Here is a 26,889-nt window from a genome sequence, read left to right on the forward strand (position 1 = left end):
TGATATCAGTGCAGGTTTATGAGGAGGAGTCTGATGAATGCAGCGAATGTCCGGATATCAGTGCAGGTTTATGAGGAGGAGTCTGATGAATGCAGTGAATGTCCTGATATCAGTGCAGGTTTATGAGGAGGAGTCTGATGAATGCAGCGAATGTCCGGATATCAGTGCAGGTTTATGAGGAGGAGTCTGATGAATGCAGCGAATGTCCTGATATCAGTGCAGGTTTATGAGGAGGAGTCTGATGAATGCAGCGAATGTCCTGATATCAGTGCAGGTTTATGAGGAGGAATCTGATGAATGCAGTGAATGTCCTGATATCAGTGCAGGTTTATGAGGAGGAGTCTGATGAATGCAGCGAATGTCCTGATATCAGTGCAGGTTTATGAGGAGGAGTCTGATGAATGCAGCGAATGTCCGGATATGAGTGCAGGTTTATGAGGAGGAGTCTGATGAATGCTGCGAATGTCCTGATATCAGTGCAGGTTTATGAGGAGGAGTCTGATGAATGCAGCGAATGTCCAGATATCAGTGCAGGTTTATGAGGAGGAGTCTGATGAATGCAGCGAATGTCCGGATATCAGTGCAGGTTTATGAGGAGGAGTCTGATGAATGCAGCGAATGTCCGGATATCAGTGCAGGTTTATGAGGAGGAGTCTGATGAATGCAGTGAATGTCCGGATATTAGTGCAGGTTTATGAGGAGGAGTCTGATGAATGCAGTGAATGTCCGGATATCAGTGCAGGTTTATGAGGAGGAGTCTGATGAATGCAGTGAATGTCCGGATATTAGTGCAGGTTTATGAGGAGGAGTCTGATGAATGCAGTGAATGTCCGGATATCAGTGCAGGTTTATGAGGAGGAGTCTGATGAATGCAGTGAATGTCCGGATATCAGTGCAGGTTTATGAGGAGGAGTCTGATGAATGCAGCGAATGTCCGGATATCAGTGCAGGTTTATGAGGAGGAGTCTGATGAATGCAGTGAATGTCCGGATATTAGTGCAGGTTTATGAGGAGGAGTCTGATGAATGCAGTGAATGTCCGGATATCAGTGCAGGTTTATGAGGAGGAGTCTGATGAATGCAGTGAATGTCCGGATATCAGTGCAGGTTTATGAGGAGGAGTCTGATGAATGCAGCGAATGTCCGGATATCAGTGCAGGTTTATGAGGAGGAGTCTGATGAATGCAGCGAATGTCCTGATATCAGTGCAGGTTTATGAGGAGGAGTCTGATGAATGCAGCGAATGTCCTGATATCAGTGCAGGTTTATGAGGAGGAGTCTGATGAATGCAGCGAATGTCCGGATATCAGTGCAGGTTTATGAGGAGGAGTCTGATGAATGCAGCTAATGTCCGGATATCAGTGCAGGTTTATGAGGAGGAGTCTGATGAATGCAGCGAATGTCCGGATATCGGTGCAGGTTTATGAGGAGGAGTCTGATGAATGCAGCGAATGTCCTGATATCAGTGCAGGTTTATGAGGAGGAGTCTGATGAATGCAGTGAATGTCCGGATATCAGTGCAGGTTTATGAGGAGGAGTCTGATTAATGCCGCGAATGTCCGGATATCAGTGCAGGTTTATGAGGAGGAGTCTGTCTATATGGACCCTTAGAGCATTTCTTTGAATATTGAGGTGCTGCAGAAGATGTCGGCGCTATAGAAATACAATTAGTACGTGTCTCGTCATAACAATACAAAGAAGTGGCTGTAATCACAGATGCACTCTGTCTCCAGAAGCTCCGATTATTTTCCTTATATATCGCCATCATATTCCTCAGCGCTTTCCAGACATCATCATTGATCACTATGTTATAATATCCCTGTCATCTTAATGTAGTGCTCCTCGTGACCTGCTCCTTATTTACAAGACAGTCACATATTGCCGTTTTGGCAGACAAGAGCACAGAATTCCAGACATACCAGCCTCGGAGGTCATCAGTTCACAGGGCTGCGGTTCTCGGCTTCCTTACAGTCTCATGGTGTTGACACCGCATAGACAGACACGGCACTTATTTATAGAGCGCTATCATTTCTCAGATTTAGTTAAAAGAAAAAGATTTTCGTACAGTGTTAGCCAGTTGAAGAAAGATTGATTGCTCTCATGGAGAGAAACAAAATTATAATCTCTAGTTCTGATACCTTTTAATGGCTAAAATAAAACAAATGATGTTACAGAGCAGCTTTCCAGACTTCTCAGGGCCCTTCATCAGGCATGGTATAACAAAGTATCTGAGTACCTGTGGCCAAATATTTCTGTACTTCAGGACACAACATAAACCATATGAAAATTGTCATCTTAGAAGGCAACTTCAGATCACAGAACCATCGAAGGGTCTGGGAATACAAATTCATTACAATGTTTAACTCTCTTCACACAGGACTCAACCTGTCAGGAGGATTTATGACCCATTACAAAATCTGAGGAGTCTGTTCCAGAGACTGCTAGGGCACCATGCATCTGATCCTACATGGATATTGGGACAATAAATCTTTCACACCACTAATCAAAGCTAATTAAGGATTCACTTTCTAAGCTCAGTGTTTGTTTATTTAAATGTCCTTTTATTATGCCATCCCTCTGCTCTGTTTGTGTGTATATTTGTGATATTTTGTCATACTATGCCTGATGAAGGGACCTGAGATGTCTCGAAAGCTTGTTTTGTAACATCCTATTTTATTTTATTTTAGTTAACCATTAAGATATCACAACTACAACATTTTCATTTTGTTTCTCTCATGGAGAACAATCAATCAAAGTATCTGAAAAAACACAAATATATACACAAACAAAGCAGAGGTGGCATAATAAAAGGAACATTAAATAAACAAACACTGAGCTTAGAGAGTGAATCCTTAATTAGCTTTGATTAGTGGTGTGAGAGTTTTATTGTCCCATTATCCATGTAGGATCAGAGGTCTGGTGCCCTCACAGTCTCTGGAGCAGACTCCTCAGATTCTGTAGTGACTCACTACAAAATCTGAGGCGTCTTCTCCAGAGACAGTGAGGGAAACAGACCTCTGATCTTACATGGATACAGAATCTGAGGCGTCTGCTCCAGAGACAGTGAGGGCACCAGGCCTCTGATATTCCAGGGATACAGAATCTGAGGAGTCTGCTCCAGAGACGGTGAGAGGGCACCAGGCCTCCGATCTTACATAGATACAAAATCTGAGGAGTCTGCTCCAGAGATGGTGAGGGCACCAGGCGTCTGATATGCCAGGGATACAGAATCTGAGGAGTCTGCTCCAGAGATGGTGAGGGCACCAGGCCTCTGATATGCCAGGGATACAGAACCTGAGGAGTCTGTTCCAGAGATGGTGAGGGCACCAGGCCTCTGATCCTACATGGACACAGAATCTGAGGAGTCTGCTCCAGAGATTGTGAGGGCACCAGACCTTTGATCCTACATGGACATAGAATCTGAGGTGTCTGCTCCAGAGATGGTGAGGGCACCAGGCCTCTGATATTCCATGGATACAGAATCTCAGGAGTCTGCTCCAGAGATGGTGAGGGCACCAGACCTCTGATCCTACATGGATACAGAATCTGAGGAGTCTGCTCCAGAGATGGTGAGGGCACCAGACCTCTGATCCTACATGGATACAGAATCTGAGGAGTCTGCTCCAGAGATGGTGAGGGCACCAGACCTCTGATCTTACATGGATACAGAATCTGAGGAGTCTGCTCCAGAGATGGTGAGGGCACCAGGCCTCTGATCCTACATGGATACAGAATCTGAGGAGTCTGCTCCAGAGATGGTGAGGGCACCAGACCTCTGATCTTACATGGATACAGAATCTGAGGAGTCTGCTCCAGAGATGGTGAGGGCACCAGACCTCTGATCCTACATGGATACAGAATATGAGGAGTCTGCTCCAGAGATAGTGAGGCCACCAGACCTCTGATCCTACTTGGATACAGAATCTGAGGAGTCTGCTCCAGAGATGGTGAGGGCACCAGACCTCTGATCCTACATGGATACAGAATCTGAGGAGTCTGCTCCAGAGATGGTGAGGGCACCAGACCTCTGATCTTACATGGATACAGAATCTGAGGAGTCTGCTCCAGAGATGGTGAGGGCACCAGACCTCTGATCCTACATGGATACAGAATGTGAGGAGTCTGCTCCAGAGATAGTGAGGGCACCAGACCTCTGATCCTACTTGGATACAGAATCTGAGGAGTCTGCTCCAGAGATGGTGAAGGCACCTCTGATCCTACATGGACACAGAATCTGAGGAGTCTGCTCCAGAGATGGGGAGGGCACCAGGCCTCTGATCCTACATGGACACAGAATCTGAGGAGTCTGCTCCAGAGATGGTGAGGGCACCATGCTTCTGATATTCCAGGGATACAGAATCTGAGGGGTCTGCTCCAGAGATGGTGAGGGCACCAGGCCTCTGATCCTACATGGATACAGAATCTGAGGAGTCTGCTCCAGAGATGGTGAGGGCACCAGGCCTCTGATCCTACATGGATACAGAATCTGAGGAGTCTGCTCCAGAGATGGTGAGGGCACCAGGCCTCTGATATTCCAGGGATACAGCATCTGAGGAGTCTGCTCCAGAGATGGTGAGGGCACCAGGCCTCTGATCCTACATGGATACAGAATCTGAGGAGTCTGCTCCAGAGATGGTGAGGGCACCAGACCTCTGATCCTACATGGATACGGAATCTGAGGAGTCTGCTCCAGAGATGGTGAGGGCACCAGACCTCTGATCTTACATGGATACAGAATCTGAGGAGTCTGCTCCAGAGATGGTGAGGGTACCAGGCCTCTGATCTAACATGGATACAGAATCTGAGGAGTCTGCGCCAGAGATGGTGAGGGCACCAGACCTCTGATCCTACATGGATACAGAATCTGAGGAGGCTGCTCCAGAGATGGTGAGGGCACCAGGCCTCTAATATTCCAGGGATACAGAATCTGAGGAGTCTGCTCCAGAGATGGTGAGGGCACCAGACCTCTGATCTTACATGGATACAGAATCTGAGGAGTCTGCTCCAGAGATGGTGAGGGCACCAGACCTCTGATCCTACATTGATACAGAATCTGAGGAGTCTGCTCCAGAGATGGTGAGGGCACCAGGCCTCTGATCTAACATGGATACAGAATCTGAGGAGTCTGCTCCAGAGATGGTGAGGGCACCAGACCTCTGATCCTACATTGATACAGAATCTGAGGAGTCTGCTCCAGAGATGGTGAGGGCACCAGACCTCTGATCCTACATTGATACAGAATCTGAGGAGTCTGCTCCAGAGATGGTGAGGGCACCAGGCCTCTGATCCTACATGGATACAGAATCTGAGGAGTCTGCTCCAGAGATGGTGAGGGCACCAGGCCTCTGATCTTACATGGACACAGAATCTGAGGAGTCTGCTCCAGAGATGGTGAGGGCACCAGGCCTCTGATCCTACATGGATACAGAATCTGAGGAGTCTGCTCCAGAGATGGTGAGGGCACCAGGCCTCTGATCTTACATGGACACAGAATCTGAGGAGTCTGCTCCAGAGATGGTGAGGGCACCAGGCCTCTGATATTCCAGGGATACAGAATCTGAGGAGTCTGCTCCAGAGATGGTGAGGGCACCAGGTCTCTGATCTTACATGGACACAGAATCTGAGGAGTCTGCTCCAGAGATGGTGAGGGTACCAGGCCTCTGATCTAACATGGATACAGAATCTGAGGAGTCTGCTCCAGAGATGGTGAGGGCACCAGACCTCTGATCCTACATGGACACAGAATCTGAGGAGTCTGCTCCAGAGATGGTGAGGGCACCAGGTCTCTGATCTTACATGGACACAGAATCTGAGGAGTCTGCTCCAGAGATTGGGAGGCACCAGGCCTCTGATCCTACATGGACACAGAATCTGAGGCGTCTGCTCCAGAGATGGTGAGGGCACCAGGCCTCTGATATTCCAGGGATACAGAATCTGAGGAGTCTGCTCCAGAGATGGTGAGGGCACCAGGCCTCTGATCCTACATGGATACAGAATCTGAGGAGTCTGCTCCAGAGATGGTGAGGGCACCAGGCCTCTGATCCTACATGGATACAGAATCTGAGGAGTCTGCTCCAGAGATGGTGAGGGCACCAGGCCTCTGATCCTACATGGATACAGAATCTGAGGAGTCTGCTCCAGAGATGGTGAGGGTACCAGGCCTCTGATCTAACATGGATACAGAATCTGAGGAGTCTGCTCCAGAGATGGTGAGGGCACCAGACCTCTGATCTTACATGGATACAGAATCTGAGGAGTCTGCTCCAGAGATGGTGAGGGTACCATGCCTCTGATCTAACATGGATACAGAATCTGAGGAGTCTGCTCTAGAGATGGTGAGGGCACCAGACCTCTGATCCTACATGGATACAGAATCTGAGGAGGCTGCTCCAGAGATGGTGAGGACACCAGACCTCTGATCTTACATTGATACAGAATCTGAGGAGGCTGCTCCAGAGATGGTGAGGACACCAGACCTCTGATCCTACATGGATACAGAATCTGAGGAGGCTGCTCCAGAGATGGTGAGGGCACCAGGCCTCTGATATTCCAGGGATACAGAATCTGAGGAGTCTGCTCCAGAGATGGTGAGGGCACCAGGCCTCTGATCCTACATGGATACAGAATCTGAGGAGGCTGCTCCAGAGATGGTGAGGGCACCAGGCCTCTTATATTCCAGGGATACAGAATCTGAGGAGTCTGCTCCAGAGATGGTGAGGGCACCAGACCTCTGATCTTACATGGATACAGAATCTGAGGAGTCTGCTCCAGAGATGGTGAGGGCACCAGGCCTCTGATCTAACATGGATACAGAATCTGAGGAGTCTGCTCCAGAGATGGTGAGGGTACCAGGCCTCTGATTTAACATGGATACAGAATCTGAGGAGTCTGCTCCAGAGATGGTGAGGGCACCAGACCTCTGATCCTACATGGATACAGAATCTGAGGAGTCTGCTCCAGAGATGGTGAGGGCACCAGGCCTCTGATCTAACATGGATACAGAATCTGAGGAGTCTGCTCCAGAGATGGTGAGGGTACCAGGCCTCTGATCTAACATGGATACAGAATCTGAGGAGTCTGCTCTAGAGATGGTGAGGGCACCAGACCTCTGATCTAACATGGATACAGAATCTGAGGAGTCTGCTCCAGAGATGGTGAGGGCACCAGACCTCTGATCTAACATGGATACAGAATCTGAGGAGTCTGCTCCAGAGATGGTGATGGTACCAGGCCTCTGATCTAACATGGATACAGAATCTGAGGAGTCTGCTCCAGAGATGGTGAGGGTACCAGGCCTCTGATCCTACATGGATACAGAATCTGAGGAGTCTGCTCCAGAGATGGTGAGGGTACCAGGCCTCTGATCTAACATGGATACAGAATCTGAGGAGTCTGCTCTAGAGATGGTGAGGGCACCAGACCTCTGATCTAACATGGATACAGAATCTGAGGAGTCTGCTCCAGAGATGGTGAGGGCACCAGACCTCTGATCTAACATGGATACAGAATCTGAGGAGTCATCTCCAGAGATGGTGATGGTACCAGGCCTCTGATCTAACATGGATACAGAATCTGAGGAGTCTGCTCCAGAGATGGTGAGGGCACCAGACCTCTGATCCTACATGGATACAGAATCTGAGGAGTCTGCTCCAGAGATGGTGAGGGCACCAGGCCTCTGATCTTACTGTGAGGCAAATCCCGGGATATGAAGATGAATTATGACTCCAGTCATAATCCCTCATCACTCCCTGGCAGTGCCCCCTCCCTTCTTGTTCTCAGTGTTCCACTTACACCTCCATGGCCATGTCCTGTGATATGGAAATGAGGTGGTGTGGGAACAATGGACACAGGATGACTCCCTGCCGTCACCCTGTAACAAGAGTTGTATCTCATTAGCAAGGCTATGGAAATAGCCAGACAGAACGACTCCAGTAAAAAATGGTTCATATCTCGCAAGCCATATTTCCGATAAATATGGCAACCATAAAAATGGTGTCTCCGCATGCGGACGATGCCGGCACACCCTTTTTATGGGAGCAGGACATTGGGAAATGCCCCAGGCGTGATATCAGCCAATGGGGAACTGGCAGACAGGTCATGAGTCCCCTCGTTCTGTGGCTAAATTCATAGCTGTCACAATGAGAGCGTTGGCGTCCGCCTACGACGCTCCCAGGCAAAGTTATGGCCCATATTCCATGTTGGGATATTGTCCATAACTCAAGCCAGGGGTGGAGCAGTGCTCCCTGTGAGGTCACGAAGGTAGGAGGGGAACTGGATTTGCCCAGGTTGATAACCCTACTTCGGCCATTTTCCAGTGTTCTTTTCGCTGGGGGCACGTGTAGGAAACATCTGTGGGAAGGATCCTAGAAACCTGGCCTACAGCGCCCCCCTGTGGCCAGACGCAACAAGGTAACTGCTGGAACTGTGTATGCCTGTTTGTAACCCATGCTTTGATTGTAACTGTACTCTGACATATGTATATTCTGTAGATTCCCTATTGTATATATTGTAGTTCTAGTGTGCTTTAGGCTGATTAAATTATATAATTAATCTTGGGCTGTTCTGTTATCTCGATCTTGAATCCCACGTCTGTGTGTTCGGCTAATAGTTACCGTAAATCGGTTGGTGGCAGCGAATTGTGCCAAGGATTATTGTGGGGAGGCCAGTGAGATTCGGGGAGATTTTATATATTCCGCCCGCGGAGGGCGGGGGAATATATACCTTACTCTCACCGGGGACCCTTCAATAATCGGCATAAGTAGTATAGCGGCCTCCTTGCTTATGGTCGGGCAATTCCATAATTGGCCTGACTATAAGAGGGGCGCTAGAGAGCGCGTCACGTGCTCTGTCTGTCGGTCGGGAGGTATAAAGGAGGGGTGACCCCCACTTGTTACCCCCCGATTGTGACGTACTGGTAGCCAGCGCGGGGGATTTCTGAGTGACCCCCCCGGTGGTTTGTGACACTTACATTGATACAGAATCTGAGGAGGCTGCTCCAGAGATGGTGAGGGTACCAGGCCTCTAATATTCCAGGGATACAGAATCTGAGGAGTCTGCTCCAGAGATGGTGAGGGCACCAGGCCTCTGATCCTACATGGATACAGAATCTGAGGAGTCTGCTCCAGAGATGGTGAGGGTACCAGGCCTCTGATCCTACATGGATACAGAATCTGAGGAGTCTGCTCCAGAGATGGTGAGGGCACCAGGCCTCTGATATTCCAGGGATACAGAATCTGAGGAGTCTGCTCCAGAGATGGTGAGGGCACCAGGCCTCTGATATTCCAGGGATACAGAATCTGAGGAGTCTGCTCCAGAGATGGTGAGGGTACCAGGCCTCTGATCTAACATGGATACAGAATCTGAGGAGTCTGCTCCAGAGATGGTGAGGGCACCAGACCTCTGATCCTACATGGATACAGAATCTGAGGAGTCTGCTCCAGAGATGGTGAGGGCACCAGGCCTCTGATATTCCAGGGATACAGAATCTGAGGAGTCTGCTCCAGAGATGGTGAGGGCACCAGACCTCTGATCTTACATGGATACAGAATCTGAGGAGGCTGCTCCAGAGATGGTGAGGGTACCAGGTCTCTGATATTCCAGGGATACAGAATCTGAGGAGGCTGCTCCAGAGATGGTGAGGGCACCAGGCCTCTGATATTCCAGGGATACAGAATCTGAGGAGGCTGCTCCAGAGATGGTGAGGGTACCAGGCCTCTGATATTCCAGGGATACAGAATCTGAGGAGTCTGCTCCAGAGATGGTGAGGGCACCAGGCCTCTGATCTAACATGGATATTGTGACTAGAAAACTTCCACACCACTAATGCCCCTGCCCTGTTTGTGTCTATATTTGTGTTTTTTCAGATATTTTGTTATACCATGCCTGATGACGAGACCTGAGATGTCTGGAAAGCTTGCTCTGTAACATCGTTTATTTTATTTTAGTTAGCCATTAAAAGGTATCACAACTACAATATTATCTCAGCTTTGCAGACGTCATCTTCACTGTCCCCGTAGGGAATTTAGATTGTGCGCCTCAATCAGTATGTCTTTAGTGTGGGAGGAACCTGGAGTATCTGGAGGAAACCCACTTATGACATACTTGCAGATGTGTCCTTGGTGGGATTTGAACACCGGACCTCAGCGCTGCAAGACTGCAGTGCTAACCACTGAGCCACCACAAGACTGCAGTGCTAACCACTGAGCCACCACAAGACTGCAGTGCTAACCACTGAGCCACCACAAGACTGCAGTGCTAACCACTGAGCCACCACAAGACTGCAGTGCTAACCACTGAGCCACCACAAGACTGCAGTGCTAACCCCTGATCCACTGTAGAATAGTGAGTGTGGCATTTGAGAAGGTGCATGAAGATCCATGGATGCTGGAAGTTGTTATATTCACAGAAATGTAAAGGGAATATGTCATGTTAGAGCAGCATGATGTATGCACAGAGATCATGATTCCAGCAGTGTCCCTTACTGGGATACTTGCTGCTGTTTTGATAAATTTCTTTAGCCCAGTAAGTAATACATCGCTGGAATCAGGGTCTCTGGAGGTTCATGATGCTGGTGACAAATACAACTATCTAAGGCTATGTGCGCACTAGGCTTTTTTACCCGCGGATTTGCTGCGGAAATTTCTTGAGAAAGGTTTGAAAGCTTTCTGCAGACATTTCCCAGCAAAACCTATGGGAACAAAAAATAGCTGTGCGCGCGCTGCGGATTTTTCTCAAGAAACTTTCTTGAGAAAATGAGCATGTCACTTCTTTTCCGCAGGTACCTGCGGTATACCCCGGGTATTTCACTCCATTCACTGTAATGTAATGGCGAAATTACGGGGTATACCGCAGGTAGCAAATAATGTGCGGTATACCCCCGGTATAGCCACGATTTACCTGCGGTAATGCTCATCGCTCCTTGCGGTTTTGCAGGAAGTGATGTCATTATGCCAGGAAGAGGAAGCGGAGCAGAGTAAACACAGACGTCACACTCCCTGGACGCCGCACAGAAGCGCTTCCGTGTGACGTCCGGCGGGTGCCCGTGCAGTCTGTGTCCCGCTGCAGCCCCGCCGCTGCCAGCACTGCTGTGTGTCAGTGTCTGCCCGCAGTGTCAGCAGCTTGTCACCCTGCAGTGCAGGCAGACACTGACACTCAGCAGTGCGTGCAGCCGCGGGGATGACGATCGCTGCTGTCAGGAGGTGAGATGAGATCATTACCTGCTGTGACGATCTCCTGACGTCACCGCTGTCACTGAAGTCTATGCCCGCGGCCAGAGACTGTCACTAGCGGTGACGTCACGGGCTCTCGCGATACTGCTGACAATGCGGCAGGCATAGAAGGCAGTGACAGCGCTGATGGCAGGACTTCAGGAGATTGTCACAGCAGGTAATGGTCTCATCTAACCTCCTGGCAGCAGCGCTCGTCATCCCCTGCAGTGACCTGGGCTATTGATGTTAGCTCAGGTCACTGCATTGCTCTCACAGCCAATGGGGAACATTCTGTTCTTCATGGACTGGGACAGTGACTATGGTATGGATCGTCGTGGGACCCCCCCTTATTGGATTACGCCGGACGTGGAATTGATTGTTCTTGTCAATAAATTGGTGAAAGAGGGAATGTGGGGAGTGTTTTTTTTTCAAATAAAACTTTTTTTGTTGTCTATTTTATATTTCTTACTGACTGGGTTTGTGATGTCGGGTATCTGATAGACGCGTGACATCACTAACCCCAGCTTGATGCCAGGTGACATTACACATCTGGCATCAACCCCATATATTACCTCGTTTGCCACCGCACCAGGGCAACGGGATGAGTTGGGGCGAAGCGCCAGGATTGGCACGTCTAATGGATGCGCCACTTCTAGGGCGGCTGCAGCCTGCTATTTTTAGGCTGGGGAGTGTCCAATAACAGTGGACCTCCCTAGTCTGAGAATATCAGACCCCAGCTGTCCGCTTTACCTTGGCTGGTGATCCAATTTGGGGGTGACCCCACGTTTTTTGTTTTAAATTATTTATTTAATATAAAATAACAGTGTGGGGTGCCCTCTGTTTTGGATTACCAGCCAAGGTGAAGCTGCCAGCTGTGGTCTGCAGCCGTCTGCTGTACCCTAGATGGCTACAAAAATAGGGGGAATCCCACGTCATTTTTTTTTAATTATTTATTTATTTTTTGGCTAAATACAAGGCTAGGCACCCTTTAGTGCCACATGAAAGTCACTAAAGGGTGCCAGCTTAGAAAATGCAGGGAGGTGGGACATTCTATAAGTCTTTCTCATCTATCTATCTATCTATTCATCTATCCATCTTTCCCTCTATCCATTATCTGTCTATCTATCATCTATCTATTATCTATATTATTTATTTTTGTTCAGCATAAAAAAACGCAGGGACCAACCTGCGGAAAAACCGCGGCAAAATCGCGGAAAAATTACGACAAAAACGCATGCGTTTTTCCCGCGGATCTGGTGCGTTTTTTTACCGCAGGTGCGGTAATCTTCAACTCCCAGAAGTTTCTCAAGAAATTTTCTTGAGAAAAATCACTTTTCTAGTGCGCACATAGCCTTAGACCGTCTACATTCCCATGAGGAGCTTTTGGTGAGTTTTTGAGTCTACATCTTATAGTTCCACCAAAATGGATGGGATGGTCTCATACTGCAACATGTCAATTTGTCTTGCAGGTGTAGAGTTTTCCGTGATGATTTTTCCCTATAGACAGATTAGATACAGTAAATCTACAGGTGCATTTTTAGTGCAAACGTGGGAATGTAGCATTGCAATCGTATGCCACGGCTCTTAAAACAATAGTATCCATGTTCATTATTCCATCAGCTGTCCCACAATGCCATTTAGCAGTGTGTGTGTGTATCTATATATATGTGTGTATATATGTACAGTATGTGTATGTACAGTATGTGTATGTATGTACAGTATGTGTATGTACAGTATGTGTATGTACAGTATGTGTGTGTATATGTATGTACAGTATGTGTATGTATGTACAGTATGTGTGTATGTACAGTATGTGTATGTACGGTATGTGTATGTACAGTATGTGTGTGTATATGTATGTACAGTATGTGTGTATATGTATGTACAGTATGTATATGTATGTACAGTATGTGTATGTATAGTATGTATATGTATGTACAGTATGTGTGTGTATGTACAGTATGTGTATGTACAGTATGTGTGTATATGTATGTACAGTATGTGTATGTATGTACAGTATGTGTATGTATGTACAGTATGTGTGTATGTACAGTATGTGTATGTACAGTATGTGTGTGTATATGTATGTACAGTATGTGTATGTACAGTATGTGTATGTATAGTATGTGTATGTACAGTATGTGTGTGTATATGTATGTACAGTATGTGTATGTATAGTATGTGTATGTACAGTATGTGTGTGTATATGTATGTACAGTATGTGTATGTATAGTATGTGTATGTACAGTATGTGTGTGTATATGTATGTACAGTATGTGTATGTACAGTATGTGTATGTACAGTATGTAAGTGTGTGTATGTACAGTATGTGTGTATGTACAGTATGTGTGTATGTACAGTATGTGTGTATGTACAGTATGTGTGTGTATATGTATGTACAGTATGTGTATGTACAGTATGTGTATGTACAGTATGTGTGTGTATATGTATTCAAAGAAAACCACAGCCACACCATGATTTACCAGATACAAATATAGATAGTAAACATTATAATATGTATAAGATCCTGGATGGGGACTGAGGATAAGTCGCAATTAATTACCAAATAAAGAGAACAATACGACCAAAATCCAAAGTGCAAAAGTGAGATCTTTATTAATAGGGGTAGGTGCGGGGCGGCACAATACAACTGAGGCCACAGACAACGAACACTGACCATGTGTAAACAATATATCACAAATAATTAATGCATCCATATAAAGATCACATAACTCCGATCCCTTGTACATATGGGAAACCCTTGATTACATATTTCAATTTGGAAAGTTACAATTATCATCAGGGTGGACTATAACATCACAGAGGAGGGAAAGTTTACCCTTGTATCCCTCAGGGTACTCGGTTGAATCCAAAGTATCCCAGATATATGTATTTATTGATAAAATCACACTGTGTGTACAGCATGTACTGGTATCAATCTGGAGCTGACACAATGGGTATCAAAACTATGCTGAAGGGATATATGTAGAGAGATGTCACCAATTTAATTATATCACCAAAAGGAGGAAACATTTCCCCACATCTCCCAAACGTCAGAATATCCGACTGATACCAGTATATAAATGTTTCACAAGGGAATCCCAAGATGTGCATAGAAATGGTGTGATCATTACTGTGTACACAGTCTGAGTAAATATCACTTTGTAGCAGCCACAGTGGGCCTCATTAACAGACTGTGATCATGACTAACACAGGTTGTATATGGACATATCACACCAATTAGAAAGGTCTACACCACTATGTACGCAGAAAAAGAGGACATTTCCATGTATCTTGTTGGTGTGGGTCCCCACTATTATAACTAAGGTACCTATATGTAAGGGGAACCACACACCGGTCGTGGCGCATATATGGTATAGCACTGTACCTGAAGATTGGTGGTCAGTGGGTGTTGTCCGCGTCCTTCCCGACGGCCGTTTCGGCGAGAAGCCTTCGTCAGGGGGCGTGTACAAAGTGAGGGAACACGTGGTTTAAAAAGGAAGCGTCAACCAATTACCGCCGACTACTATTTTGGTGACGCAGGCAGTAACCCGGACAGCGGAGGACGCTCGCCGCCAGCCGCGCATACTTCCCGTCCGACGCTTCCGGTCACATGACCACCACGTGTGCGCATCACGTGGCCGCCATGTGAGCAGACGTCACACAAGGAAGACAGCGCGGCAGCACGGAGACGCCCACCGCTCCCAGGGCGCCTGGCGGCGAGCGTCCTCCGCTGTCCGGGTTACTGCCTGCGTCACCAAAATAGTAGTCGGCGGTAATTGGTTGACGCTTCCTTTTTAAACCACGTGTTCCCTCACTTTGTACACGCCCCCTGACGAAGGCTTCTCGCCGAAACGGCCGTCGGGAAGGACGCGGACAGCACCCACTGACCACCAATCTTCAGGTACAGTGCTATACCATATATGCGCCACGACTGGTGTGTGGTTCCCCTTACATATAGGTACCTTAGTTATAATAGTGGGGACCCACACCAACAAGATACATGGAAATGTCCTCTTTTTCTGCGTACATAGTGGTGTAGACCTTTCTAATTGGTGTGATATGTCCATATACAACCTGTGTTAGTCATGATCACAGTCTGTTAATGAGGCCCACTGTGGCTGCTACAAAGTGATATTTACTCAGACTGTGTACACAGTAATGATCACACCATTTCTATGCACATCTTGGGATTCCCTTGTGAAACATTTATATACTGGTATCAGTCGGATATTCTGACGTTTGGGAGATGTGGGGAAATGTTTCCTCCTTTTGGTGATATAATTAAATTGGTGACATCTCTCTACATATATCCCTTCAGCATAGTTTTGATACCCATTGTGTCAGCTCCAGATTGATACCAGTACATGCTGTACACACAGTGTGATTTTATCAATAAATACATATATCTGGGATACTTTGGATTCAACCGAGTACCCTGAGGGATACAAGGGTAAACTTTCCCTCCTCTGTGATGTTATAGTCCACCCTGATGATAATTGTAACTTTCCAAATTGAAATATGTAATCAAGGGTTTCCCATATGTACAAGGGATCGGAGTTATGTGATCTTTATATGGATGCATTAATTATTTGTGATATATTGTTTACACATGGTCAGTGTTCGTTGTCTGTGGCCTCAGTTGTATTGTGCCGCCCCGCACCTACCCCTATTAATAAAGATCTCACTTTTGCACTTTGGATTTTGGTCGTATTGTTCTCTTTATTTGGTGTGTATATGTATGTACAGTATGTGTATGTACAGTATGTGTATGTATGTATAGTATGTGTGTGTATGTACAGTATGTGTATGTACAGTATGTGTATGTACAGTATATGTGTATGTACAGTATGTGTATGTACGGTATGTGTATGTACAGTATGTGTGTGTATATGTATGTACAGTATGTGTGTGTATATGTATGTACAGTATGTATATGTATGTACAGTATGTGTATGTATAGTATGTATATGTATGTACAGTATGTGTGTGTATGTACAGTATATGTATGTACAGTATGTGTATGTATGTACAGTATGTGTATGTATGTACAGTGTGTGTATGTATGTACAGTATGTGTGTATGTACAGTATGTGTGTATATGTATGTACAGTATGTGTATGTATAGTATGTGTATGTATGTATAGTATGTGTATGTATGTACAGTATGTGTATGTATAGTATGTGTATGTATGTACAGTATGTGTATGTACAGTATGTGTATGTACGGTATGTGTATGTACAGTATGTGTGTGTATATGTATGTACAGTATGTGTGTGTATATGTATGTACAGTATGTATATGTATGTACAGTATGTGTATGTATAGTATGTATATGTATGTACAGTATGTGTGTGTATGTACAGTATGTGTATGTACAGTATGTGTATGTATGTACAGTATGTGTATGTATGTACAGTGTGTGTATGTATGTACAGTATGTGTGTATGTACAGTATGTGTATGTACAGTATGTGTATGTACAGTATGTGTATGTACAGTGTGTGTATGTATGTACAGTGTGTGTATGTATGTACAGTGTGTGTGTGTATGTACAGTATGTGTGTATGTACAGTATGTGTGTATGTACAGTATGTGTATGTACAGTATGTGTATGTATGTACAGTGTGTGTATGTATGTACAGTATGTGTGTATGTACAGTATGTGTGTATATGTATGTACAGTATGTGTATGTATAGTATGTGTATGTATGTATAGTATGTGTATGTATGTACAGTATGTGTATGTATAGTATGTGTATGTATGTACAGTATGTGTGTGTATGTACAGTATGTGTATGTACAGTATGTGTGTATATGTATGTACAGTATGTGTATGTATGTACAGTATGTGTATGTATGTACAGTATGTGTATGTATGTACAGTGTATGTGTGTACAGTATGTGTATGTATAGTATGTGTATGTATGTACAGTATGTGTGTGTATGTATGTACAGTATGTGTGTATATGTATGTACAGTATGTGTATGTATGTACAGTATGTGTATGTATGAATATGTTTATTTCTTGTTGGGATGGTCCCAATGATGGCCAGTTATCAGGCAGGTGGCACTCACCTGTGGAGGGTGATACCTTTCCAGGTTTGGAAGACCTCTTAAAGGCGCAGTATACCTTGGTCCTGGGGGTTAAGTTGGAGTTTCATGTAAGTTAATGTTCAGGGGAACGCTGAATTTACACTGATATAATTTATGCTTATATACATGCCGTCTTTTTTTGTTTCTTTTTTTACAGATCGCAACCAAAACCCGTGTTTATATTTTTGACATTTTTCTCCTGGGTCCAAAAGTCTTCAAGAATGGACTTCAAATGGTGCTTGAAGACAAAGGCATCTTAAAGGTTGTATTTGTTTATTTATATATATATATATATTGATTTATTCATGGCCAAAAGTGTTGGCAGCCTTGAAATTGTCCCAGAAAATGAAGTCTTTCTCCCAGAAAATGGTTGCAATTACACGTTGCGTGGGCCAGACAAAACTGTTGGCACCTTTAACTTAATATTTGTTTGCATGCCCTTTACCCATTGGAATAAATAACTGCAATCAATCACTTCCTATAACCATGAACAATCCTCTTGTAACACCCTTACCAGTGTCCCCGCACTGTCTTTCCCCCTTCCTGGCGGGGACGCTGGCATTCACCCTCCTGAGCGCTCAGCGGTGGCTGCTCTTGGGAACACTCTTAGGGCACGAGAGCATGCACACTTTTCTGAATAGGCCTCATTCCGTTCTCAGTTAATACTAGAATATTGTGCTTTACCAAAAAGCTGTATCTTGGTCTCATCTGTCCACAAGACGCTTTCCCAGAAGGATTTTCACTTGCGTACATTTTGGCAAGCTGCAGTCTACCTTTTTTATGTCTTTGTGTCAGCGGTGAGGTCCTCCTGGGTCTCCTGCATAGCGTTTTTATTTCATTCAAATGCCGAAGGATATTCCATGCTTACACTGATGCCTGCAACACAGCTTGAATTTCTTTGGAACTTGTTTAGAGCTTATCTACCATCCTGACTATCCTTGTTGCAACCTTTCATCAATTTTTTACAATCATCCACATCTAGGGAAATAAGCAACAGTACCATAGGTTCTAAGCTTCTCTATCATGTTGCACTCTGTGGACAAAGGAACATCAAGATCTCTGGAGATGGACTTGTAAACATGAGATTGTAGATATTGTTCAACAGTCTTGTTTCTCAAGTCCTCAGACAGTTCTCTTCTCTTCTCCATGTTTAGTGTGACACACACACGCATATATACACACACACACTGCAAAGAATGAGTCAACTTCTCCCCTTTTTAGTGGTTTTAGGTGTGATTTTCATATTGCCCACACCTACCAACAATCTTCAAAAGGTGCCAACAATTTTGTTCTCCTTTTTTGGGCATTTTGTTTGAAATTATGGACAATTTGCCTTTTTTTGTGTTGTTCCAATACACAAAAGAAATAAACATGTGTCACAAAACGTGTAATTGCAATAATTTTCTGGGAGAAATACTTCATTTTCAGTGACCATTTCAAGGGTGTCAACATTTTTATCCTTGACTGTATATGTCTGTCTGTATCTCAAAGGGTAATACTATAAAATAGTTATTTAGTTGTATTTTAATTGCATCACTGATCAGTAAATCACCTTTGCTCATCATTACCTGGAACCTTGTTCCTTGTTTTTCCTTGACCACTTTATTATTTGTAATTAGAGGTCCTTCCACCAGTTTGAGCGTATCAGACTGGCCACATCAGGGAGGAGGTGTAGTGCAGCTTACCGTGACCTCATTACAAACACTTTTCCAGATGATGCACCATAGATGAATAAGGCCGGTTTCACACATCCGGCTTTTTGCCGTTTTGCCGGATGCGGCGCTCTCCCGTACAGTTAATACAGTACAGTGACAGCGTAACAAGCGCCGGTCACATGCTGTCATGTGACCGGCGCATGTGACCCGGAAGTTACAGCGCTGTCACTGTACTGTATTAACTGTACGGGAGAGCGCCGCATCCGGCAAAACGGCAAAAAGCCGGATGTGTGAAACCAGCCTAAGCCCTAGAAACGTTTCATGTGTTTTTCTGGATGGTGAACAATGCAAAATAAATAAAACAAATAACTGTGCCAGAATTGCATCTCTGTACTGATGCACGGCTGAGCTGGCTAGCAGTCAGTGCAGGCCGTCCTCCCTCCGCTGTCTGTGGTGACCCGCATGACTGAAAGCCGCAGGCTCCCAGGAGAAATAAAGGTAATTTTCTTCTAGATGCCGCACTTAGTGCTGCGGCTGAGCACCTGCATATTAACCCCATATCTGCAGGCTAATGGAGTTTTTGGAGCTGACTGTTTGGGGGTTAATAACTGCTGCTACCAGAGCTAAGGGCTAATAATTCGGACATTTGGAAGAAATTTTAAAATCTGCTGATACAGTGACATCTGCCAGGTATGCGCTGGTTCAGCTCCGGAGCGCGCTCTATGTATGACGACCCGACGTACGTATCGTCTGAAGTCGGGATGAGGTCACAGAGGCAGGATTATTACATTGATATCACCGGTTTTTAGATTTGTGTTTATACACCTGAAACCTTGATTCATATTTGCAGCTTAATGTGTTGCCTCTTGGTTTTCAGTGAACCGTCACTTTTCTATTTCACATATCACACCTCTATGGGCACATCCTTTTATTTGACTCGTACCAATAACTTACCTAATAGTTACATTCTGTGTTATAGGTATTGATCGCTTACAAAAAAATAATTTAGTCAAAATGAAGATTAAAAAAAAATAATAATTTTTCTTGTTTTTAGGTCGTCCATGACTGTCGATGGCTTGGGAATTTTTTGTTCCATAAATACAGTGTGGTTCTGGCCAATGTGTTTGACACACAGGTATGCGTGTAATACTAATTCACCAGCAAAACGTGTAAATGTAATAGACATATTCACATGACTATAGTAAGGGAAGATTAAAAATCCATGTTTAATGAAGACTGGGCACTTTTACCTCATTATATTCTGGCCGCTCAGTTTTGATGTTTTTTAAAAATACGCCATGCGATTTAACAAATATGTGTCTCTTTATTTGGAGCTAATGTTTATAGTCTTTGAAGGGGGTATGGCTCAGAGGATCCTCTAGGGCGTGTCTTTAGGCTGCTCCGCATTATTACCATGTATTTGTATGAACCACCCCCTTGTACAGACAATACATATTATTATAGCGCCATTTATTCCATGGCACTTTACAAGTGAAAAGTGATACACATAATGGAGACAAGTACAATAAAGACACATCTGCAGGTTTTCCCTCTGCTCTCTATACAGACACATCTACAGGTTTTCCCTCCGTTCTCTATACAGACACATCTGCAGGTTTTTCCCTCTGCTCTCTTTACAGACACATCTGCATGTTTTCCCCTCCGCTTTCTATACAGACACATCTGCAGGTTTTCCCTCTGCTCTTTATACAGACACATCTGCAGGTTTTCCCCTCCGCTTTCTATACAGACACATCTGCATGTTTTCCCCTCCGCTTTCTATACAGACACTGTCATGATGTATTTTACCTTCTCACTGTATTTGCTGTAATACTATGTCAGGATGTGATGTCACTTTCCTTTGGTTGTACTTACTGAACACTTTGAAATGTCTTGGGATGTAAGTAACCATACCTTCCCCCCATCTCCTGTGTCTCTGGGCCCATAATGCAATTATCTCTTGTCCACACAGCCAGGGGAACTTCTCATTGTTTCGTAAGCAGTGGATAACGCCAACTACACAAACCTGTAGACATCTCGGAGCCAACCTTCTAGAATCTTCTAGTGGGCCCAACCATTGCATAGACCCCTACCCTTGAGGGGCGGGCCCACGAGCTCAAACAATTCACTCCTGTTTCTAAATGCAGTTGGGAGTTGAGTTTTTGAAGAGGAAGGGAGCGAGATCTGAATCTGCGGACAGACCTCGCCGTCCAGTGGATTGTGTGGGATTTCTGGGACTCTGAAAAGGACTATTACGTTGTGATCTGGCACTTTGGATTATCGGGAGGTGCCCCCGAATCTGTTTTATTTGGACTTGTCGCGTGCTGTTCCTGTATTCCTGTTAGTAAACCTGTTGGATCATCCTCGGCCTGTTGTCTCTCTTTGCTCTGATGTACACCCCGTCACAAACTGGTGGCAGCAGCGGGATCAGAGCAGAAGAAATGGAGGACAACAGCCAATCGACGTCTGAAACCAGAACCTCAGGATACAGGAACTGGACTGTGGCGAGTCTACAAACAAAGGCCCGTGAATTAGGTGTCGGCTACAAAGGACTCTCTAAGGAGCAACTAATTGAGGCATTGGAACACGCTTGCCTGCAAGATGGCACCGAGGAACAATTTCCACAGCAAGGGGAGCAAAGACGGGAGCCGGAGGTGAATACCCAAAAAAGTCAATGGGTTGTGTGGTACAAGGAAAAGATGGCACTGCTTGGAGATGAGGCCACCATAGAAGATAAGAGGGAGGCCATGCGTGGAGCTGAAGAGAAGGAGCGCAGGATGGAGGAGATGGCATTGCTGGATAAGCAGCTCGCTGTGGAAGCCGCGAGAGGTTCCAGACAGACTGTAACCCCAGCACCCATCATGAGGGAACTTCCCAGAGTGTCCCGCAAAGACTTCAAGCAGTTTAATGAGGCTGCTGGTGACATTGAGGGCTTCTTCCAGGACTTTGAGCATCAGTGTCGATTAATGGAAGTCCCAGAAAGGGAGCGCGTCCGGCATCTGGTTGGGCTCTTAGAGGGTGGAGCTGCTGCAGCCTATAGAGCTATGGACCCTCGGTGGAACTGTGAGTATGCGGATATTAAACAGACTATTCTAGAACATTATGCTGTAACGCCAGACACTTACAGGACTCAGTTCCGTACTCTAGCATGTGATGAGGAAGTGTCCTTCAAGATGTATGCCCACAAACTCAAACATCTGTGGCATCGTTGGTTGGAGGCAGAGGAGGCCTTAACCTTGGAGACCGTCCTCCAGGTCCTCCTAAAAGAGCAGTTTTACTTCAAGTGCCCCGCTGAGATCCGGGAATGGGTGCGTGAAAGGAGACCAGCCACTGTGGAGGAAGCTGCAGCTCTAGCTGATGAGGCTCTCACCATCAAGCCTCAGTGGAAAAAACTACTACCCAGTGAGAAAAAAAACACCAACCCCCCAACGCTGGTGGCCCCTGGTCCTTCTGGCCCCAATGTTCACCATCACCCTAGACCGTCAACTCATGGGGACCTTCGTGTGACTGTGCCTCGCATTACTCATGCTCCACCTTTGGGAATACGACGCGGAGGAAGAATCCCAGAGCGCAGATGTTATGGATGTGGGCAGCCTGGGCACATGCAATTCCAATGTCCAGGTGTTCGTAGACAGAACAGCTACAGACCGCCTTTGCCTGTTCATTACCTACAGACACCTTCACCAGGAGAAGAGCTGGATTCTGTGCCTGATGACTTGCCAAGTGACTCAGATATCCTGGCTCCCCTACCCGGAGTCTATGGGGTGCGAGCTCCAGCCACCTGTTCTTCTGATCTTCAGGACAAACATCTACAGGAGGTCGTGCTGGATGGCCAAAAAGTTGTTGGCTTCCGTGACACTGGGGCTTTCCTCACCATAGCCGATCCCCGAGTAATTCAACCACAAGCAATTCAAAAGGGACCAGGAATTGCCATTGAACTGGCAGGAGGTACCCAGAGATATATTCCAAGAGCGAGTGTGACCCTGGATTATGGCTTTGGGGCAAAACAATGTGTGGTCGGTGTGATGAGCGGCCTCCCTGCAGACGTTCTTCTAGGAAATGATGTGGGGAATCTTCATTGCCACTTTGTCGGTGCGGTAACCAGAAGTCAAGCCAAGAGAGCAGCCCGTGTGGACGTGTACAACCCATCCATGGAACTGAGGCCACCAGAACTGCCATTACAGCCGGTGAGTGATTCTTCTTGTGGGGATAATATGAATGTTACTTGGGATAAAGTTCAGTTTAGACAAGAAGTAGAGACTGACCCCACCCTTGCTAGTTTTAGAACTCGGGCTGAAATAGGGCAGCTAGGGGAAAACGGAGAAAGAATTATCAGAGAAAATGGACTTCTGTATCGGGTTGCCAATGCCGACTCCCTAGATAAGCCCTGGACTTATAGCAAACAGCTGATTGTTCCTCAGAAGTACAGAATTCCCCTATTACACCTGGCTCATGACATTCCTACGGCTGGCCATCAAGGCAAAACCCGCACCGAGAGACGATTGACTCAAACTTTTTATTGGCCGGGGATTTCCCAAGCAGTGGCGCATTTCTGCCGAACTTGTGACATATGTCAGCGTAGAGGGCGACCCGGAGATCACCCAAAGGCACCCCTGCAACCGCTCCCTATAATAGAAGAACCCTTTCAAAGAGTAGCTGTTGATATCATTGGACCTCTGGCTAAACCAAGTAAATCTGGAAAGCAGTACATTCTCACTGTTGTGGACTACGCCACCCGATATCCAGAAGCCGTGGCCTTGTCAAGTATCTCTGCAGCCAAGGTGGCCGAGGCCTTGGTTATTATTTTTACCAGAGTAGGATTCCCCAGTGAGATCTTGTCGGACCAAGGCTCCCAGTTTATGTCAGAGTTGGTCCAGTGTCTGTGGCGCACCTGTGGAGTACGAGCGATCCGAACGACCCCGTATCATCCCCAAACAAATGGACTTTGTGAACGATTCAACGGCACTCTGAAGAATATGCTGAGGGCCTTCACGGACCGAGATTCAGACTGGGAGAAGTACCTACCCCATCTCTTGTTTGCCTATCGGGAAGTTCCCCAGGAGTCCACTGGGTTCTCCCCCTTTGAACTACTCTATGGAAGAAAGGTCCAAGGACCCTTAACCCTGCTCAAGGAATACTGGGAGGGGCAAGTTGAAGATACAGGAACCCCTGTTGTCCCTTATGTCCTAAAGCTGCGAGAAACCTTGGCCCAACTTGCTAGTTTTGCACAGAGTCATTTGCGTATGGCTCAAACCAGACAGAAGACATGGTATGACCGTAACGCACGCTATCGGGAGTTTGTAGAAGGACAACAAGTCTTAATAATTGTTCCCCATCGGCAGAATAAACTGCAGACCACATGGGAGGGTCCCTTCCGGGTTCTCAGAAAACTGAATGATACCAATTACCTTCTTGCTTTAGATGATCAGGGGCTAAGGCAAAAGACTGTCCATGTGAATATGATTAAGGAGTACCATGACCGGAACATTCCAATGATAGCAAGCTGTCGGTTGGCTTCAGAAGATGGTCAAGAGGATGAGGACTCTCTACCTGATCTCGTGGAAGCAGCGAGAGCCCCATCCACTGTGGAACAGGTTCCCCTGGGAGATTACCTGGACTCCTTACAGAAAATCCAGATGCTGGAAGTGCTTCAACAGAGACGGGCTGCTTTCTCATCCCAACCAGGTCGAACCACCGTCACCCAACATCATGTGGACACTCAGGGCATCCGTCCCATACAACTGGCTCCTTACCGGGTACCTGAATCAGTTCGAAACACCATGCAGCACGAACTGGAGGAGATGTTACAGCTTGGGGTAATCCAGGCCTCCCATAGCCCTTGGGCCTCCCCTGTGGTGTTAGTACCCAAGAAGGATGGGAGTACTCGATTTTGTGTGGACTATCGGCGACTAAACGACCATACCGTCAGCGATCCTTACCCAATGCCTCGTATTGACGAACTTCTAGACCGACTGGCTGGGTCCCGATATGTCACTACCTTGGATCTCAGTAAGGGATACTGGCAGATCCCTCTAACGGATGAAGGGAGAGAACGGTCCGCTTTTATAACCCCCTTTGGTCTGTATGAATTTCTAAGCATGCCTTTTGGAATGAAAAATGCCCCGGCCACCTTCCAGAGAATGGTGGATCAGATCCTCCGGGGATGTGATGACTTTGCTTGTGCCTACTTGGATGATATCGCCGTCTTCAGCCACACATGGGAGGAACATCTGAATCAAGTAGCCATTATTTTGGACCTGATTCTTGCAGCCGGCCTAACTATTCGACCCGATAAATGCCAATTGGGGATGGGGGAAGTCCAGTACCTAGGACATAGAGTGGGAGGAGGGAAGCTCCGACCTGAGCCTGCCAAAATCCAGGCTATTAGAGACTGGCCTGTACCCCAAACTAAGAAACAAGTTATGGCTTTTCTGGGCACTGCCAGTTATTACCGAAAATTTGTTTCTCATTTCAGTACTGTGGCCAAGCCTCTTACCGACCTGACCAAGAAAACAATGCCCCGGCTGGTGATCTGGACTCCAGCCTGTGATGAGGCTTTTAACCGGCTGAAGGATGCTTTGATCTGCGATCCTGTCCTGGCTGCTCCAGACTACAAGAGGAGATTCATTGTGCAAACGGATGCCTCTGCTTATGGACTGGGAGCTGTCCTCAGCCAGGTGAATGCAGCTGGGGACGAGCACCCCATCGCCTATCTCAGCCGGAAACTGCTGGACCGAGAAGTGGCCTATGCAACTGTTGAGAAGGAATGTCTGGCTGTAGTGTGGGCCCTTAAGAAACTACGGCCGTATCTGTATGGACGGGAATTCACTGTGGTTACTGATCACAATCCCCTCACCTGGCTGAACAGTCTCTGGGGACAATGGACGCTTACTGCGATGGAGCCTGGCTCTGCAGCCCTATAACTTTACCATACAGTATAGAAGGGGCAGCCAACACCAAAATGCAGATGGACTGTCCAGGCAAGAGGAGCCTTGAGTCCTGTCAGCCATGCCTGCGTGTACTTAACCAGCGACCTGTAGAGGTCCCTAGTACGTACACAAGTTGGGAGGGGAAGGAATTGTCATGATGTATTTTACCTTCTCACTGTATTTGCTGTAATACTATGTCAGGATGTGATGTCACTTTCCTTTGGTTGTACTTACTGAACACTTTGAAATGTCTTGGGATGTAAGTAACCATACCTTCCCCCCATCTCCTGTGTCTCTGGGCCCATAATGCAATTATCTCTTGTCCACACAGCCAGGGGAACTTCTCATTGTTTCGTAAGCAGTGGATAACGCCAACTACACAAACCTGTAGACATCTCGGAGCCAACCTTCTAGAATCTTCTAGTGGGCCCAACCATTGCATAGACCCCTACCCTTGAGGGGCGGGCCCACGAGCTCAAACAATTCACTCCTGTTTCTAAATGCAGTTGGGAGTTGAGTTTTTGAAGAGGAAGGGAGCGAGATCTGAATCTGCGGACAGACCTCGCCGTCCAGTGGATTGTGTGGGATTTCTGGGACTCTGAAAAGGACTATTACGTTGTGATCTGGCACTTTGGATTATCGGGAGGTGCCCCCGAATCTGTTTTATTTGGACTTGTCGTGTGCTGTTCCTGTATTCCTGTTAGTAAACCTGTTGGATCATCCTCGGCCTGTTGTCTCTCTTTGCTCTGATGTACACCCCGTCACAGACACATCTGCAGGTTTTCCTTCTGCTCTTTATACAGACACATCTACAGGTTTTCCCTCCATTCTCTATACAGACACATCTGCAGGTTTTTCCCTCAGATCTCTATACAGACACATCTGCAGGTTTTCCCTCCGATCTCTATACAGACACATCTGCAGGTTTTCCCTCCGATCTCTATACAGACACATCTGCAGGTTTTTCCCTCCGATCTCTATACAGACACATCTGCAGGTTTTC

At 46.3% G+C, this 26,889-nt stretch overlaps 1 protein-coding gene across 4 annotated transcripts in view; it reads left to right on the plus strand.

The window, feature by feature from the left end:
* EXD1 (exonuclease 3'-5' domain containing 1) overlaps positions 1-26,889 on the plus strand; it is a 107,095-nt gene that overhangs the window by 57,845 nt on the left and 22,361 nt on the right. For all 4 annotated transcript variants that reach the window (XM_075329470.1, XM_075329473.1, XM_075329471.1 and 1 more), the window contains exons 8-9: positions 17,460-17,564; positions 20,012-20,092. In XM_075329470.1, coding sequence (XP_075185585.1) covers positions 17,460-17,564; positions 20,012-20,092 — 186 coding nt within the window. The remainder of the gene's footprint in view (positions 1-17,459; positions 17,565-20,011; positions 20,093-26,889) is intronic.

Source organism: Anomaloglossus baeobatrachus, chromosome 12 (assembly GCF_048569485.1).
Source record: "Anomaloglossus baeobatrachus isolate aAnoBae1 chromosome 12, aAnoBae1.hap1, whole genome shotgun sequence".
Lineage (NCBI taxonomy): Eukaryota > Metazoa > Chordata > Amphibia > Anura > Aromobatidae > Anomaloglossus > Anomaloglossus baeobatrachus.